At 42.2% G+C, this 15,504-nt stretch overlaps 1 protein-coding gene across 3 annotated transcripts in view; it reads left to right on the plus strand.

Annotated features, from left to right (window-relative positions):
- LOC308398522 (uncharacterized protein) overlaps window positions 1-12,022 on the plus strand; it is a 33,851-nt gene extending 21,829 nt beyond the window's left edge. Inside the window, exons 4-10 of one of the 3 annotated variants that reach the window (XM_080885190.1) lie at window positions 382-2,515; window positions 4,551-5,147; window positions 5,476-5,659; window positions 9,330-9,446; window positions 9,736-10,318; window positions 10,408-10,501; window positions 10,840-12,022. In XM_080885190.1, the coding sequence (XP_080741316.1) occupies window positions 2,078-2,515; window positions 4,551-5,147; window positions 5,476-5,659; window positions 9,330-9,385 (1,275 nt within the window). In that variant the 5' untranslated portion in view covers window positions 382-2,077 and the 3' untranslated portion in view covers window positions 9,386-9,446; window positions 9,736-10,318; window positions 10,408-10,501; window positions 10,840-12,022. Of the gene's footprint in view, window positions 1-381; window positions 2,516-4,550; window positions 5,148-5,475; window positions 5,660-9,329; window positions 9,447-9,735; window positions 10,319-10,407; window positions 10,502-10,839 lie in introns of those variants that run through there. The other 2 variants (XM_080885191.1, XM_080885192.1) reach the window with 2 other exon arrangements.
- The last annotated feature ends 3,482 nt before the right edge of the window (window positions 12,023-15,504 follow it).

Genomic DNA, 15,504 nt, shown 5'->3' on the forward strand with positions numbered 1-15,504 from the left:
TGTATTTTCACTGAAACAAGCAGCTGTTGTTTATGTGCATTAAAGTTATATAAAAATGTAACAGTGCAAATGCAAATTCCTCGCTGACAGTTTAACCAAAAGGCGTTTCCAGTGGAAACTGGCCGACACATCCTGAGCATAACCATGTATAATATCCACTAAACTTCAGAAGAGGTTATACAGTCGTGGCCAAAAGGTTTGAGAATTGCATAAATATTGGAACCTGGAGAAGTTGCTGCTTAAGTTTTTATAATAGCATTTTGCCTGCACTCCAGAATGTTATGAGGAGTGATCAGATGAACTGCATCGTCCTTCTTTGCCATGAAAACGAACTTAATCCCCAAAAAGCCTTACCACTGCATTTCATTGCTGTCATCAAAGGACCTGCTGAGACCATTTCAGTGATCGTCTTCTTAACTCAGGTGAGAATGTTGGCGAGCACGAGGCTGGAGATCATCATGGCTGTATCCCGATTCAGGTTCTGCAGCTTTAAAGTCCTCAAGGGCCGCGTACTCAAAGACCGCTAAGGCCGAAGTGCGAGGCTCGTAGGCTCGTGAAATGGGACGTCTAGCCTCCGTCGCGCTGCCCAGGTTGCCTAGCAACCATGATACTAACAGCTGGAAACGTTTCATACAGCTTTGTTTGACAGAAATGAAGGAGAACATATTTAGTTCATTTGTTTCTACATGAGCTCTGTGTGATTTGATGAGTATCTGAGGCTGAGACCACAGGACTGTGAAACATGATTGTTGGGCTTCATTTCTGTGCTGAACAGTCGTTTAAGATTAGCTGTAAATAACAATTAGCTGATGTTGTTCATGAGACTAAAGTCATCTCACTGTGGTAATGTAAATATAATATGGCCAATATTATAGTTATTATATTAATCACTTCACTCACAGACAAGTATCTGTGACAGTGTGTATACAGATGTATCATATATAAGAGACAAATATTGTTCCTTCAGTATGTTGGTACTAAATTTGGCTCAATGCTTACATATACCGTATTTTCACAACCATAAGGCGCACTTAAAAGTCTTAGATTTTCTTCAAAAAGTGCGGCGCGCCCTATAGCGCGGTGCGCCCTATGTGTTGTAAGGAGGACGTAGTAGAGAACACCATAAGAACGTTAAAGGGTGAAGTGTGGGCGTTGATCGTATATACCGGGACAATCGCACATACCTGTATAAAAGAACAGGTATGTGCATTATGCAGGACATCGTTGTTTTAACAACCCTGAAAATGGCAAAGAGACACGCTTACGAAGCACAGTTTAAACTGAAGGCCATCAGCTACGCGGAGGAACATGGAAATCGAGCAGCGGCGAGAGAATTTAAGATTAACGAATCGATGGTTCGCAAATGGAGGAAGCTGGAAAACAAGCTCCGGCAGGTCAAGAAAACGCAGCTGAGTTTCCGCGGACATAAGGCGAGGTGGCCCGAGTTGGAGGAAAGACTCGAGCGGTGGATCATCGAGCAAAGAGCGAGCGGGAGAAGCAGTTTCGACGGTCACCATTCAGCTAAAAGCAGTTTCACTAGCTGAAGAGATGAACATTGAACATTTCCAAGGAGGTCCGTCTTGGTGCTTTCGTTTTATGAAACGGTGCCATTTTTCCATCCGGACCAGGACTACGGTAGCGCAGCAACTTCCAGCGGATTATAAGGAAAAGCTGGCCATCTTCCGCTCCTACTGCAGCAAACACATCGGCGACAAACACATCCAGCCCAGCCACATCACAAACATGGACGAGGTGCCGCTCACTTTTGACATCCCGGTGAGTCACACTGTGGAGAAGAAGGGGACCAGCACGGTAGCGATACGCACAACGGGGTATGAAAAGTCTTCTTTTACTGTTGTGCTTGGCTGCCATGCTAATGGACAGAAACTGCCGCCTATGGTGATTTTTAAGCGAAAGACTTTGCCTAAAGAGAAGTTTCCAGCAGAAATCATCATTAAGGCAAATGAAAAGGGCTGGATGGATGAGGAAATGATGAAAGACTGGCTGAGGGAGGTGTATGTAAGGAGACCAGGTGGTTTTTTTCCACGCATCACCATCGCTCTTAATCTGTGACTCTATGCGTGCCCATCTCACAGCCGATGTGAAAAAACTTGTGAATCAAATGAACTGTGAGCTTGCTGTCATTCCGGGAGGCCTGACAAAGGAACTCCAACCGCTGGACATCGGTGTGAACCGCCCGTTCAAAGTAAGGCTGCGAGCGGCCTGGGAGCGATGGATGACCGGTGGAGACCACAGTTTCACTAAGAGTGGAAGGCAGTGCCGGGCGAGTTACGCCACAATTTGCCAATGGATTGTAGATGCTTGGGCTAACATGTCTGCTGGCACTGTTGTTCGAGCTTTCGCAAAAGCCGGCATCGTTTCCGAGGAGCCGCACGGCACGGAAAGTGACTCTGACAGTGAAGAAAGTGAACCTGGCATGTTTGATGGAGATTTAGCGCAGCTGTTCAATTCAGACACAGAGGATGAGGACTTCGATGGGTTTGATGATAAAAATGTGAGTACCAAACTTTGTTTTGCTCCTGCTTTATTTTTAAATACGCACACTTGTATGCTTGTGTGTTGTTGATGATGACGATTATTGGTAATAAAAATGTGAGTAAGGTACCGAACTCAGGTTTGCTCCCGCTTTATTTTTAAATACGCATACGGTACTTGTATGCACCCTATGGTCCAGTGCGCCTTATGTGTGTGTTAAATACAGTAAGGGCACACATAACTGAGACTGCGCCTTTTAGCACAGTGCGCCTTATGGTCGTGAAAATACGGTATGTGTAAAAAGCAAATGTAGGAGCTGTGATAACTGTGTCTGATAGAATGAAGAGTAGACTGATATATGAAATATTCCTTTATTGGGTGAGAAAATCAGACCATGTCATAACTGCTTTAAGTCACACAGAATAGATATCAGAGCCTTAAACAGGCTGACTTCTGCTAAATGGGTCAAACTGGGCAGAAAGTCTACAAACACATAACATCCTTATAGAATATGATGTAACACTATAGATCAACTTAGCTCAGAATATATAAAGCATATAAACAGTTACAGCAATATGATGCAACAAACACAGCAGCTGCTGATCCAAAATACTCAAAGCTTCATAGAACTGAAACCAACATTTATTTTTAGCTCCATCCTGCTGCTGATACAGACTTTAGGTTTCTGAACATTAAACTTGTTGCTGCCTTTCATAGTGTGTAACTTGAAGGCCCTGAGTACTCTGAGTACTTTCTCCCACACTGAAAACACTGGGATGATCACATTATTTGAACATTACCTAATAAGACTGATTCAGCACAGACAGTTATGTTAAACTTTCCTAGCAGTCCTTCACAAACAGGGAACAGTCTGTCTATTCTCTCCATCTGTCAGCTGCTGCTGGCTCTTCCTCCTCCTCTTCCTCACACACTGCTGAGTTTGTCCTGGTGGATCATCAGGGGTGCAAAGCCTCATAGATGATGTGCAGCAGTGGCTCCCTCAGTCTGTCCTCACTCTGGACACTTGCAGCTTATCACACATGGAAATCAAATGTGTGATAAGCTGCAGGATTCAAACACAAGTGTAACTTATAAACACATGTTCATACTTTTATTCCACAATCAGAGAGAAAGAAACAGAGAGAGAGTGCAGGACAGACAGACAGGTGACAGTCTCAGGTGTACACACTGCTACACAACAGCAGCAGAGAAGCAGGATTTAGTGTTTGTGTTATTACGAGTGTAAACAAGAAGAGTTCCAGATGGTGCAGTGGACACATGTGTGACTGCTGTGATTAAAGCATCTTTCTTTCAGCTTAACGAGTGAACCGTCAGCTCGTTCAAACACACGTTAAAGTGCGTTTGGCTCGACACCACCGAACAGAGGCAGCAATATAACACAGCTAACATTAACAGTGCAGTGAATCCTGCTTGTGCCGTGATGTTCAGGACTGCAAACCGAGCAGCATCACTGACTTTCAGCTTGTGTTTGTGGATATATGACTGACTTTAATTATCCACAAAATCATCACATTCTCTGTCAGATTAAGGTCGACTATTGAACGGCGTATATTTTAAAGGCTTTAAAACCAAGTTAACGCTGAAAGTACAAACATCACTAATGTCACATAACTCTGCCGACAAGGCATAGCTATGGCAATTAAATGCTCTTTGTGTATCACTTCTTCATTATGAAAGATGTCATTAATGCACTAGTAATGTCTCATCTGGAGTATTGTTCAATCATTTGGTCAGCAGCTAATAAGACAGATCTTAACAGACTTCAGTTAGTCCAGAATAAGGCGTCCAGATTAGTGTGAAGATGTTCATACTATACTAATATTGATAAAATGCATAATAACCTTTCTTGGCTTAACACCAGGTTGGATGTAATGTGTTAGAACTACCAGCAGGTGGGGATAAGAGACCTTTAAGGTGTTTGGTGCCACGCTCCACCTTCAGGTTTAAAACTAGTGTTAATGGAGTTTGAAGGTTGAGTTTGTTCCACGACTGCATTTCACTCACTGCCTCTGTTTGTATCTCTGTCACTGCAGGACCAACATGGAGCCAGAAGTCAGCGCTCTCAGGAGGCCGACAAACCTCACAGAAGAAAGGGAGAGAAAAAACACACCTGTGACGAGTGTGGGATGGAGTTTACTCTGAAGGCTTCACTAAAACAGCATCAGGTCATCCACACTGGAGAGAGACCGTTCAGCTGTGACTTGTGTGGAAAGTCTTTTTCCTTGAAGCGTTCCCTAAAACAACACCAACTCATCCACAGTGGAGTTAAAGCGTACAGCTGTGATCAGTGTGGCAGAGCTTTTACTCAAAGTAGCCACTTACAGAGGCATCTAGTTACCCACTCTGGAATTAAGCCATACAGCTGTGACATCTGTGGAAAAACCTTCAGCCAGAGAGGGAGCCGAAATACACACCTACGCATTCACACCAGACATGATGTGTACTGCTGTGAACAGTGTGGCAAACAGTTTACAACTCACACACACTTGCAACGACACATGTTTACCCACACTGAGGAGAGACCTTATCAATGTGACCTGTGTGAGAAGACTTTTAAATCTCCACGTCACCTGAGACAACACCAACAGATCCACACCAGAAAGAGACTCTACAAGTGCAGCTACTGTGAGGTATGTATTTATATTGTTATCTTGTCATTTTAGCCTGACTGTTTGGAACAACTCTGCTCATTAAACTGTGTTAGCATGTTAGCAATTCTACTGCATGGAAAAGCAGCTCTGAGTGATTATTCAGATTTTCCTTTCAGTTTTGATTTTAGTATTACTGTAGTATTATGGTGGTAGTATTGTAGTTATTGCAGCCCAGTAAACTGAGTGTGTTAACTGAAACAGTCAAATGTAGTTGGACGTCTGCAGAGATGCTCTTTATTTCAGGCGACGTTCAGGATACAAATGTTGAAGGACTGACTTACACTGTCTTTGTGTCTTTGTTTAAAAGCAGAGCGACACAGATGGATCCAGTTCTCAACCCTGTCATCACTGTGGTGGTGGGAAAGACTTTCATTGTGACCTCTGTGGAAAAACTTTCAGTCGGCAAAAGACCCTAAAAAGACATCAACGTAGACACACTGGAGACAAACTGAAATACTGCAAAGAATGTGGGAGAAGCTTCACCACACCAAGTGATTTAAAACGACATGAACTGATTCACAGTGGGGTTAAAAAGCACCTCTGTGATCAGTGTGGGTCATCCTTCACCACTGCAGGTCAGCTTAAATCACACAAACGAGTCCACACAGGAGAGAAACCACACAAGTGCAGACACTGTGAGAGAAGCTTCTCACAGTCAGGTAATCGTAACAGTCATGAACGTGCACACATGGAAGGAAACTACAGCTGTGACCAGTGTGACAAGAGCTTCAGGAATCTCAGTTCATACTCTGCACACAAACGATCCCACGTTACTAATAAACTGTTTCACTGTTACCAATGTGCCCAAACATTCACCTCATTGTCTGCTCTGTGCAAACATCAGCGCGATCACTCAGGGCTGAAATCACTCCCATCACTGGATCACAGTGAATCTGAAGACACAGAAAGATCCTCTGGTTTCCTCTGGTCAGACTCAAAAAGCTTGAGATCAGGCTCCACAGAGTTCAGATAGAATCATTTAAACTTGTGTTGAACTGAACTGGTTGCTGGGCTGAACTTCTACATAATACAGATCTACATGGGATCTTCTTTTCTGTTGTTTTACTGAGTCAGTTTTGTCCTTTTTTCTCTGTCCTGGTTTTGCTCGTCTGTAAATGATTGAAACTCAGTCCAATAGTTCATTGTTCTCCAGCAAAACGTTTTGGAAACTCATGTTTAACCTTTAAAACTCTGACATGTTTTAGCACACAAGGCTTCATCGGGGAGTTCACTCATGATTGGACCATGAGAACAAAGGTTTTTAGTTCTTTCAAAGAGAGTCTTGGAGATGTTTGATGTTTCTGTTTTTCTGAAACCACCTGAAAGAAAAACTATTTTTCTTGCTTTATGTAGTGTGGAAGTTTTTAATGTTTCTTCATCTGTGATGTTCTTGAATGTGTTCACGTGAAGATGGTACAAATAAACTGTCCTTTCAGCTTTAGCTCCTAATTTATTCATTATTTATGGATGTAGCACAGCAGCAGTCTCTTGATTAACACATGGAGGGCTCGGGATCTGATGGTGTCGTCTCCCTAATTTGCCCACTCAGTAAATCTCACTCATGGCCAAGAAATTGAAATAAACCTTGTTTCCCTGCTGGATAGTGATCCACTGTAACTCTGCTCCTCCTTCCTGTTTAGGATTTCTGTGGCTGAAGTAAAATTCCCTCCATCCATCACTTATCCCAGCTAACCCAAAGTGAAATAAAGTTTTGCTGGTCTTAAAAAAGCATTACAATAATGGGCATTACCAATGCAAACTGAATGATACAGAAGATGAAAGAAGAGACTTTGATCAGTTAATAAAGCTCATGATCTGGATTCATTGTGGCTGCTACACAGATACTTCTGGGTCACTTCTCTCAGTTAGGAACCTTCCTCACCAAACTGACTGTTGGACCACACCCCTGGTTTCATGAGAAATTGTTTCAGCCATGATTTCTCTTCCTGTATTTCAGAGTAAAGACTGAAGTGACAAATGGAAGCATGTTTAAAAAACACAATGTGAGAGAGACGTTGAGGTCCTTAGAAGTTACCCTGGGTTTTTCTGTCACCCTGCTAGATGTTACACACCTTGTTATTGGACTGATTTCTACTGCTGCACTACTCCTGCGGAGAGTAACAATACTCTTACTAATTAGCTCCCTTTCACACCTTTGGGGATATTTATTTTTGTGTTTGCAGCGCTGTGAGCCAGAACAGCGAGAGAAAAATCTGCAACAGCGACGAGCCGAATGCTTACGTGAATCGCAGCAGCTGCACATGTGCTACGCTGAATTAGAGGATATCTTTGCTCTGGATTTCTATTTCTACTTTTTCATTTCTATATGATTCTTCTTGCATCTAAAGAAAGATGATTCAATTTGCTAAATGTTGATGGCTCTTCGTGCTCAGGTGTAAATGAGACGTAATATTTGCTCTTGGTTTGGTTCTCCTGTACAGAACCTTGCAGTACAACAGAAACCTAAAAACATTATTTGTAGTTGTTATTCTTAGTTGTTCTGCTGCCTAAATACCACAGGGTCTGATTATGAAGTTATTGAGCTGCACATACTTTACGACCTGCTTAAGTTCGAGGTCACAGCGTCTGTAGAGCAGCTGGAACATAATGAAGTCTACAAGGTTAAAGTTTTCTCTTCAGTTATTGTTCTTTCTGCTGCTTGGTTTGATGGATCTGAGAGCTTTTGTTTTTATTATTGTTATTATAATTATCATTAATATTTTACTCTCTAGAAGCTTTAAAAGTGTTTGTGTTTGAAAAAATTGATTTAAGAATTGAACAGAAACATCTGTCCTTCTGAAAATCGCCCAAAGGCACGGAGACAAAGTCAAAGGATGCAACCTGTAACTTTCTCTTCCTTCATGTCAGGACCATCATCCATGATTTATATAAAGTGCATATAGCAACAGTAGCACTTTAGTTTGGACTTTATGATTTCTGTAACTGGAAAATATTATTTTGTTTAAAGACAGAAGTGACCGCATAGTTGCAACATCAAAGGGAAATATTAATTAATTAGCATCAAGTATATTTGTTGCTTAAGCGTTTGCACTATAACTTAAGTAGGATTATAACTTTTAAGGAAGGAAAGATTTCAGATATTTAGTTCACTGTTTCAGTTATTTTATATGAAATTAAAACATTTACGTTGGTCAAATATGATGCTCTAAATCAAATAAAAGTTTGAAAATAAATGATGTATTTTTAAATGCTGCAACAAATGTTCACAAAAAGTAACTATAATTAAAACCAGTTAAACAAAATCAAATGTTTGAATCATGCTTAACCAAATGCCAGGCTGGAGAGCTGAACCTAAAGTATACGTAGAAAGATTTCAACATCTGAGCAGTTTTTAATGTTTTTATCACATATAAATGTCACAGCAGTGGGTCCTGGCCCAATGCTTTGTGTTTTTGGTTTTCTTTGACTCTTGTTTTTCTTGGTTTTTGTTCTTCTTATTTATCAGGCTCTCAGTAATCTTAGTTCTCCCTCCCTCAGTGTTCATTTCAGCCTGTGTTTAGTTTCTGTTCCCGTGTCCCACGTTTCATCGTTTCATGTCGAGTCAGCCCTGTCTCTCTGTTTCCTGTGTCTCCCCAGTCAGCCCCGCCTCCCTCGGGCACTCATGTGTGATACAGAGTAATAAACCTGACTACATTTGCTACACTCTCTTTATTACCTGTTACTTTAAAACTCATACACTAATTATGTCTGCCCATCTCTCTAATGTGAAGGTCAAAGGTCAACATCCCAGTGACATAAGAATAATCCCAAAGGGGCAAAGGCAGCGGTTAATTTAGCACATTTAGCATTAAGGGTACAGCAAGGATATACTTTTACTTATTGTGGCAGGGGTGTGGTCTCTGGCCTGCTGCAGTGGAGGCTGGTGGCGGGACGTTGGACGGCACAGGTGAGGGTGATGGCGCTCATGACTCTCCCCTTTATAGTGACGGAGGAGACTGGCGTGGGGGAAGCGTGTAGTGGAGGAAGCCGAGGAGAGAGCTGGTTTCTGGCTACAAAGACGGCGTCAAACCAGAAAAGATTGCTCGTGGTCAAATAATGTGTCAATCACCTGTGAATCAAACTGTGTGTGGCTCAGTTCATGTCACAGTGTTGTTTAGTATATCTTCACTTGTCTCACTCTCCTTCTGTTCTGTCCATCAGGACGATCCTCAGCGCTTACACAGATCCTCCATCGATGTTTTGGATCCAATCAGTGATCAGTTCTACGAGGAGGCCTGGATGTTCACCAGCGCTCGCTACACCTCCATCTACCAGAAGGTGAGTGTACTCCTTTGTACTCAGATTAACATTTTACTTCTTAAAATACATTTTCATATATGAGCTTTCTATTATTTCATGGCCATTTAATCAATATTAAAATTACAAGCATATCAACAAAGGTGAAGCTGGTTTTTTCCACTTGCTGTCACACAGTCATGGAGGAATACAATAAATACATAATCAGTCATAGATCCTGAACAATGACATTAAAAGAAAGTCTGTGGCTCTAAAAACTAAACAGTATAAAGACATGCTCCAAGCTGCTGTTTCTCTCCTACTCCTCTAGGTTTTCCACTGTCGGCCATCCAGCGATGCTGGAGGGCTACCTGGCCAATGCTGGCCTACACAAAGAGGTCCCGGCTCGGAGGAGCTGAAGAAGATCCTTGCCTTCCTCGTCAGTTTCCTCTTCAGTTCCTATCCCAACAAAACCTTCTTGCACCTATTAGCTCCAAAGAGGCTATGGTGCCCGTGGAGGTCTGGACCTGAGGCCTGTGCTCATCACGTGGATAGAAAACACTCTGACACCATTCTGGAGGTCTGATGGGACTCTGACCAAAACACAGATGAAATAAAACTTGTGGCTGGAGCTTTTAAAATTACTTTTTCACCTCATAGATTAATGCTCATGATTGCATGTTAGCCAGACAGCATCTCCCCAAGGTGAAACTCTCAGGAGACATTTACTCTTAAACTGTAATCTGGTTGAGACTACTTGAGGAGATCTTAGTAGCGAGTATGTGGATTTAGTCTCTTCACCAACAGCAGACAGACCCATGCCAAGAAAGCAGACATGTTCTCAAAGAAAGCCGAGAGCAGAGATTGGAAAAAGCTAAAAAGAAAAAGCTGCAGCTTCAGACGACTATCTGCCTGTAAGGCTGAAAAAGTCCAGTTACGCTCTATTTTGGAAAAGCTCCCAGTTTTGGTAACCTGGACTTTTATTTCCCCTCTTCTGCTACAGATGTTGACTGTGACCTCAGAGGCCAACTGGACCACACAGCTGCAGCAGGAGTGAGGGAGAGGAGTCTTCATCCAGCTTCAAAGAAAACATCCAGGTAAAGTGACGTGGATCAGTGGATAAAGCCGTCTCCACTTTCAAAGGAGATCCTCTGAGAGAGAGACTCTCTGAGCCATTTTAGCCTCAAATTATAGGACTTTATAGTACAGCAACACTTTTAAAGGACAAAAATAACATAAACTGTGACTGTAATACAAACAAAGTATTGCATGTGTTTTTAAAAGTGTTCCTCCGATGGGCAGGATATCACTATTAGACTGTCCCACCAGCCAACTTCAACAAGAGACCACAGCAGCATTCAGTGATCAGCACAGATGTTCCTCTAACACTCAGCATCTGATCCCTGTTGGTCTGTGTGCTTCTGCTTTTGCTCAGTTAGAAACCCTGCAGCAACCCGACCCAAAACTGTGTCTTCTTGTTCGCCTCAACGTTGAAGTGTCAAACGTCCAACATCTGGAAAGGAAACCACGCCAGTGTACTGTGATGTTTCACCAACATGTGGCAGACGCTGGTCCTGCCTTTCATGCTGACATCAGCAGAGAGCCCCGCCTACCTCAAAGCCTCCCCTGTCATGTATTGATCAGGATGATTATGAAGATGAGCGAGTGCAAATAAGACTGTAAAAGTCCACGAGCAGAATGTTTGGATGCTTTCTAATGATTCATGAATATCATGAGAGTGTTTGTGTGTTTTGTCTTTTCTTTGCTGACGTTTGTTACTAACAAAGACAATTTACGCTCTGTGTGTGTTTTCATCCTTACCAGCCGCACTCTAACTGCAATGAAGGAAACAAACTGTAGAAATGGTCGACTCAGTGACTTCATAAAATATTGAAGTGGTTCAGGTAGAGCCAGTTTTTAAATGACCATGAACACTGAGCGTATTGTATCTGTACAGCATGTTTTTCTATTAGACAGATTTGTAACAGAGGCCTTGCTCTCAGTAAGTTTGAAATCTTTTCTGATTTCTTTTGTAATCTCTGATCTTTGTGTATCCTGCTCAGTTTGCATGCTGCCTGTAGGAGTTTCTGTCTTTGTATTTGAAGATAATTCATTGAATATACTCAGCTGCTTCCCTTTGGTGCCTCACACATCACTGAAGTTTTTCAGTGTCCAGTTATTTGTTTTTAATAGCTGTTTGAATTCTCTGTAAGTTTGACCCTGTAGACTGTTTAATGGACTGCTCGTCTTCCTGTTTGTAACCACTGCCTGTTTAGGACTAAAGATTTGGATTTTTGACTTTAACACAGCCTCTGCGTGTCGTCCCTTTGTGTCCTCGTCCTCTGTGTCACAGATGTTTCCATGATAATAACACAGCTTTCCCACAGTGGCTTGCAGCAGCATTTATTCACAGCACATTTGAGAAAGGTTCAGATTAACTCGATGAGTTTATATTCAGAATGATTCTGACAGTGGGCCACTGTGAATTGTGATCTTTCATCAGGTCAATGTTTAAGTTCAGTATTTCAAAGCAGGAGCTATGAACAGTCATCATGTTGGCATTAGAATTATTATTATTAATCATTATTAATAATGTCGTTACTCATGTATAACTTTGATTAGTATACATGAATTTTATCAATAGTGAAAAATAATGAATAATTCATGTATAACTTTGATTGTGTTTTGTATATTAATTATATTTAAATAGAGATGTTGACCCTGTCTCTACAGTAGCATCAATGTAACAGACATTATTGGTCCAAGCTGTCATAAATGGGGAGCCTGATCCTTTATTATGAAAACATGACGAGTATTTTTCTTGTCAGTTGGGAAGAAGTTGGTCTTTTTTTCCTTCTTTTTGCTCAGTTTGTCTTTTCTTTGATAATTGAAACTCTGATCAAACCTACTCATGTTCACAGCATGTAAAAGCAGCTGACAGTCCGTGGCATTGTTGTTTGTAGAGGTGCAGTGTAGTGGGAGCATAAATCAAAAGAAAACAGTAACATTTATGTAATAAAACATCTGAATGAAAATGAACAGGCCCTTTATGAACTTCAAAGGGATCTGAAAACAACACTTTTTAAAAGAGTATCTTGGGGTGTAGGTGGTCAAAATAGAAAACTGAGCTGAGACTCTAAGTTCAATCCATCCATTGGTTTTTACTTAGGAGGAAGAAATGTCAGGCTGGTGCAGGCTGGTTAGGTGCATGTGGTTATCTTTACCTAAATGAGTTCACTTTGTGGCTGCCAGGTTGGGCAGAAGTACCTGTCCCCTGTTAGGCTTAGTTAGGCTGTTCTCTTCTAATCAGACAAATAAGGCGATGACTTTCTGTGAACAGTATTTCTTATAACTCAGCAGTATAATGCATCATAAAACAATATCATTCATTCACAATAAATCAGCAGTCTAATGCAAATCAGTTTAATAAATGCAATAGTTATTACCTTTAGGAGAGCCGTCTCTGTGCTGTGGTTCACCCTAAATCCAGACTGGAATATCTCCAGGATATGTCTATCATTCAGAAAATCAGTAATCTGAGTAAAAACAAGTTTTTCTAAGACTTTACTTAAAAATGGTAAGTTGGATACAGGTCTGTAGTTATTAAAATCATTACAATCCAAATTGCTCTTCTTCAGAAGGGGTCTCACCACCGCCGTTTTAAAGGCAGCAGGGAAGACACCCAACTGAAGAGAGCAATTCATCATGCATAAAAGCTCAGCCTCAAAGAATCCATAAAGTGTTTTAAAGAGTGAAGAAGGGATTGGATCTAAAAGACATGTGGTGGGTCTCACTGTGGAGAAAACTTTCTGAAGGTTCTCAGCATTAACCAGGACAAAGCTGTCCAGTGTCTCCTCAGGTACAATCGAGCCCTCAGATGTGTTTACAATCATATCGCGATTAGATAAAATATCAGATCTGATGGCGCTGATCTTTCCCCTGAAGTGGTCTGCAAACTGCTCACAGAGCGAGTCTGTGGGGTTCTTTGGGAGCTGTTAAAATCAGGGTTAAATAAATGATCTATGGTGGAAAAGAGGACCTTGGGATTATTTTTGTTAATACTGATTATTTTGGCGAAGTATGAATTTCTTGACTTCCTTAATGTATTATTGTACATTTTAAGTTGCTCGCAAAATATTTGATGGTTGATAGTATTTTTATTTTTCCTCCATCTCCTTTCTGCTGCCCTGCAATTTCTTTTGAGTTTTTTGACTTCTTCGTTTCTCCAGGGTGATGCATGTTTTACGTTAATCTTTTTGGTGGTGAGTGGAGCAACGGAGTCAAGGCTTTTCTTCAGTTTGCTGTTAAAATAACTAAAAATCAAATCGCAGGGTGCAGGTAAAATCACAGGGGGGCATTTGACTAAAACCCTGGTAAAATTTGCAGCCACTTCAGAGGTTAGATAGCGCCTCCTCACAGTTCGCACCGAGGTCTCCCGCTGAATAAAACCGGTGATGTTAAAAAACACACAGTAGTGGTCAGAGACAGCCAAGTCAACAACAGAGGACACACTGGTGGACAGCCCATGGGTGATGACCAGGTCCAGAGTGTGTCCTCTGTTGTGAGTCGGCTGCGTGACGTGCTGGTAAAATCCAAACAGTGAAGAATGTTTAAGAATTATTTTGCTGCAGGGTCAGAAGGATTATCTATGTGCAGGTTAAAAGCACCGGTTAAAATTATCATGTTATATTTTGAATGTATGTTTGTTAAAAATTCTGAGAATTCCTTGATAAAAGCAGCGCTGTCTTTAGGTGGTCTATAAATTGTGACAGATAAAACTGGAGGGCTGCTGAAAACAATAGCATGGAATTCAAAAGTGGTAAAATGATCAAATAAAATTTGTTTGGAGGTGAGTGTGTTGTTGGCTAAAGATGCAGTCCCACCACCTCTCTTACCACTTCTAATAGAAAAAGAGAAATTAAAATTTGGTGGGGAGGCCTCAGTGAGAACAACTGGTGCATCCGAACCCAGCCATGTTTCAGTTAAAAATAAACAGTCAAGTTTATTATCTACAATTAAATCATTAATAATAAAAGACTTGTTCCACAGAGAGCGGACATTTAAAAGTGCCATACTGATTGAGACTGGTGGATTTTTGACAATAGAGTTGAATGGATGTTGATATTTTTGAAGAGGCCGGAGGTTATTAATGTTTTTGGAGTTACTGGATTTATGATGATTCTGTTGCTCTCTGTTTGTGATTATGACGGGTATTGTGTTGACTGTGGGAGAGAGAGGTCCGAGTCCAGAGTTTTGTGTATTACTGTTAAAAGTGGAACAAATATAGGAGCTGGGACCAAGGGGACATCAGTCAGTAGCAGACAGATCAGCAGGTAATGTCAGTTTGGGGTAGTGACAGGGCGATGTGCGGCAGTGCTGTACGCCAAATGCCAAATTGGCGGACAGCAAACGGCGTCCCCAGGCGTTGAGGTGGAGCCCGTCTGCCCCAAAAAGATGCCTCCTCTCCCAGAAGGCATCAAAGTTGTTAATAAAACCCACGCCGTGGGAGACACAGGCGGAGGAAAGCCAGGTGTTAAGGCTGAGCAGCCGGCTGAAACGGCCTATCCCTCTGCCACAGGTGGGGGTGGGCCCAGAGATAAAAGCACTCACCTGCAACTGACCAAGGAGGCTGAAGAGTTGGAGGAAGTCCAACTTCAGCAGCTCAGATTGCTGTTTGGGGATGTCATTGGTGCCGATGTGGATGATGAGCCGGTTAACCTGTGGGTGGGATGCCAGAATGTTGGGAATTCTGTCCACTATGTCAACAACAGTGGCTCCCGGGAACGACAGCGTGAGCGCCCCCCTCATCCGCACGTTCCTGATGATGGAATCCCCGAGGACCAGCGTGGAGAGAGGAGGTGCCACCAAGGGCTGTTGGCCATCTGAGACGCCCGCGCCGCGACACCGGAGGTGTTCAGATGGAGATGCGCCAGCCGGACTGCGTGAGTGACTCCCAGGTTTAGCTCTGACTCTACGCTCTGCTGAATCCTTTGAACCTGCTGATCAGTAAAGCTCTACGTGCTGCAGCAGATTGACCTCATCTGTGTTCACAGGTGTGGACCTCAGCGCTGAGGTGCAGGAGACTTTCATTCAGTTCTCC

This window comes from Rhamphochromis sp. 'chilingali', assembly GCF_963969265.1.
Source record: "Rhamphochromis sp. 'chilingali' genome assembly, chromosome: 1".
Lineage (NCBI taxonomy): Eukaryota > Metazoa > Chordata > Actinopteri > Cichliformes > Cichlidae > Rhamphochromis > Rhamphochromis sp. 'chilingali'.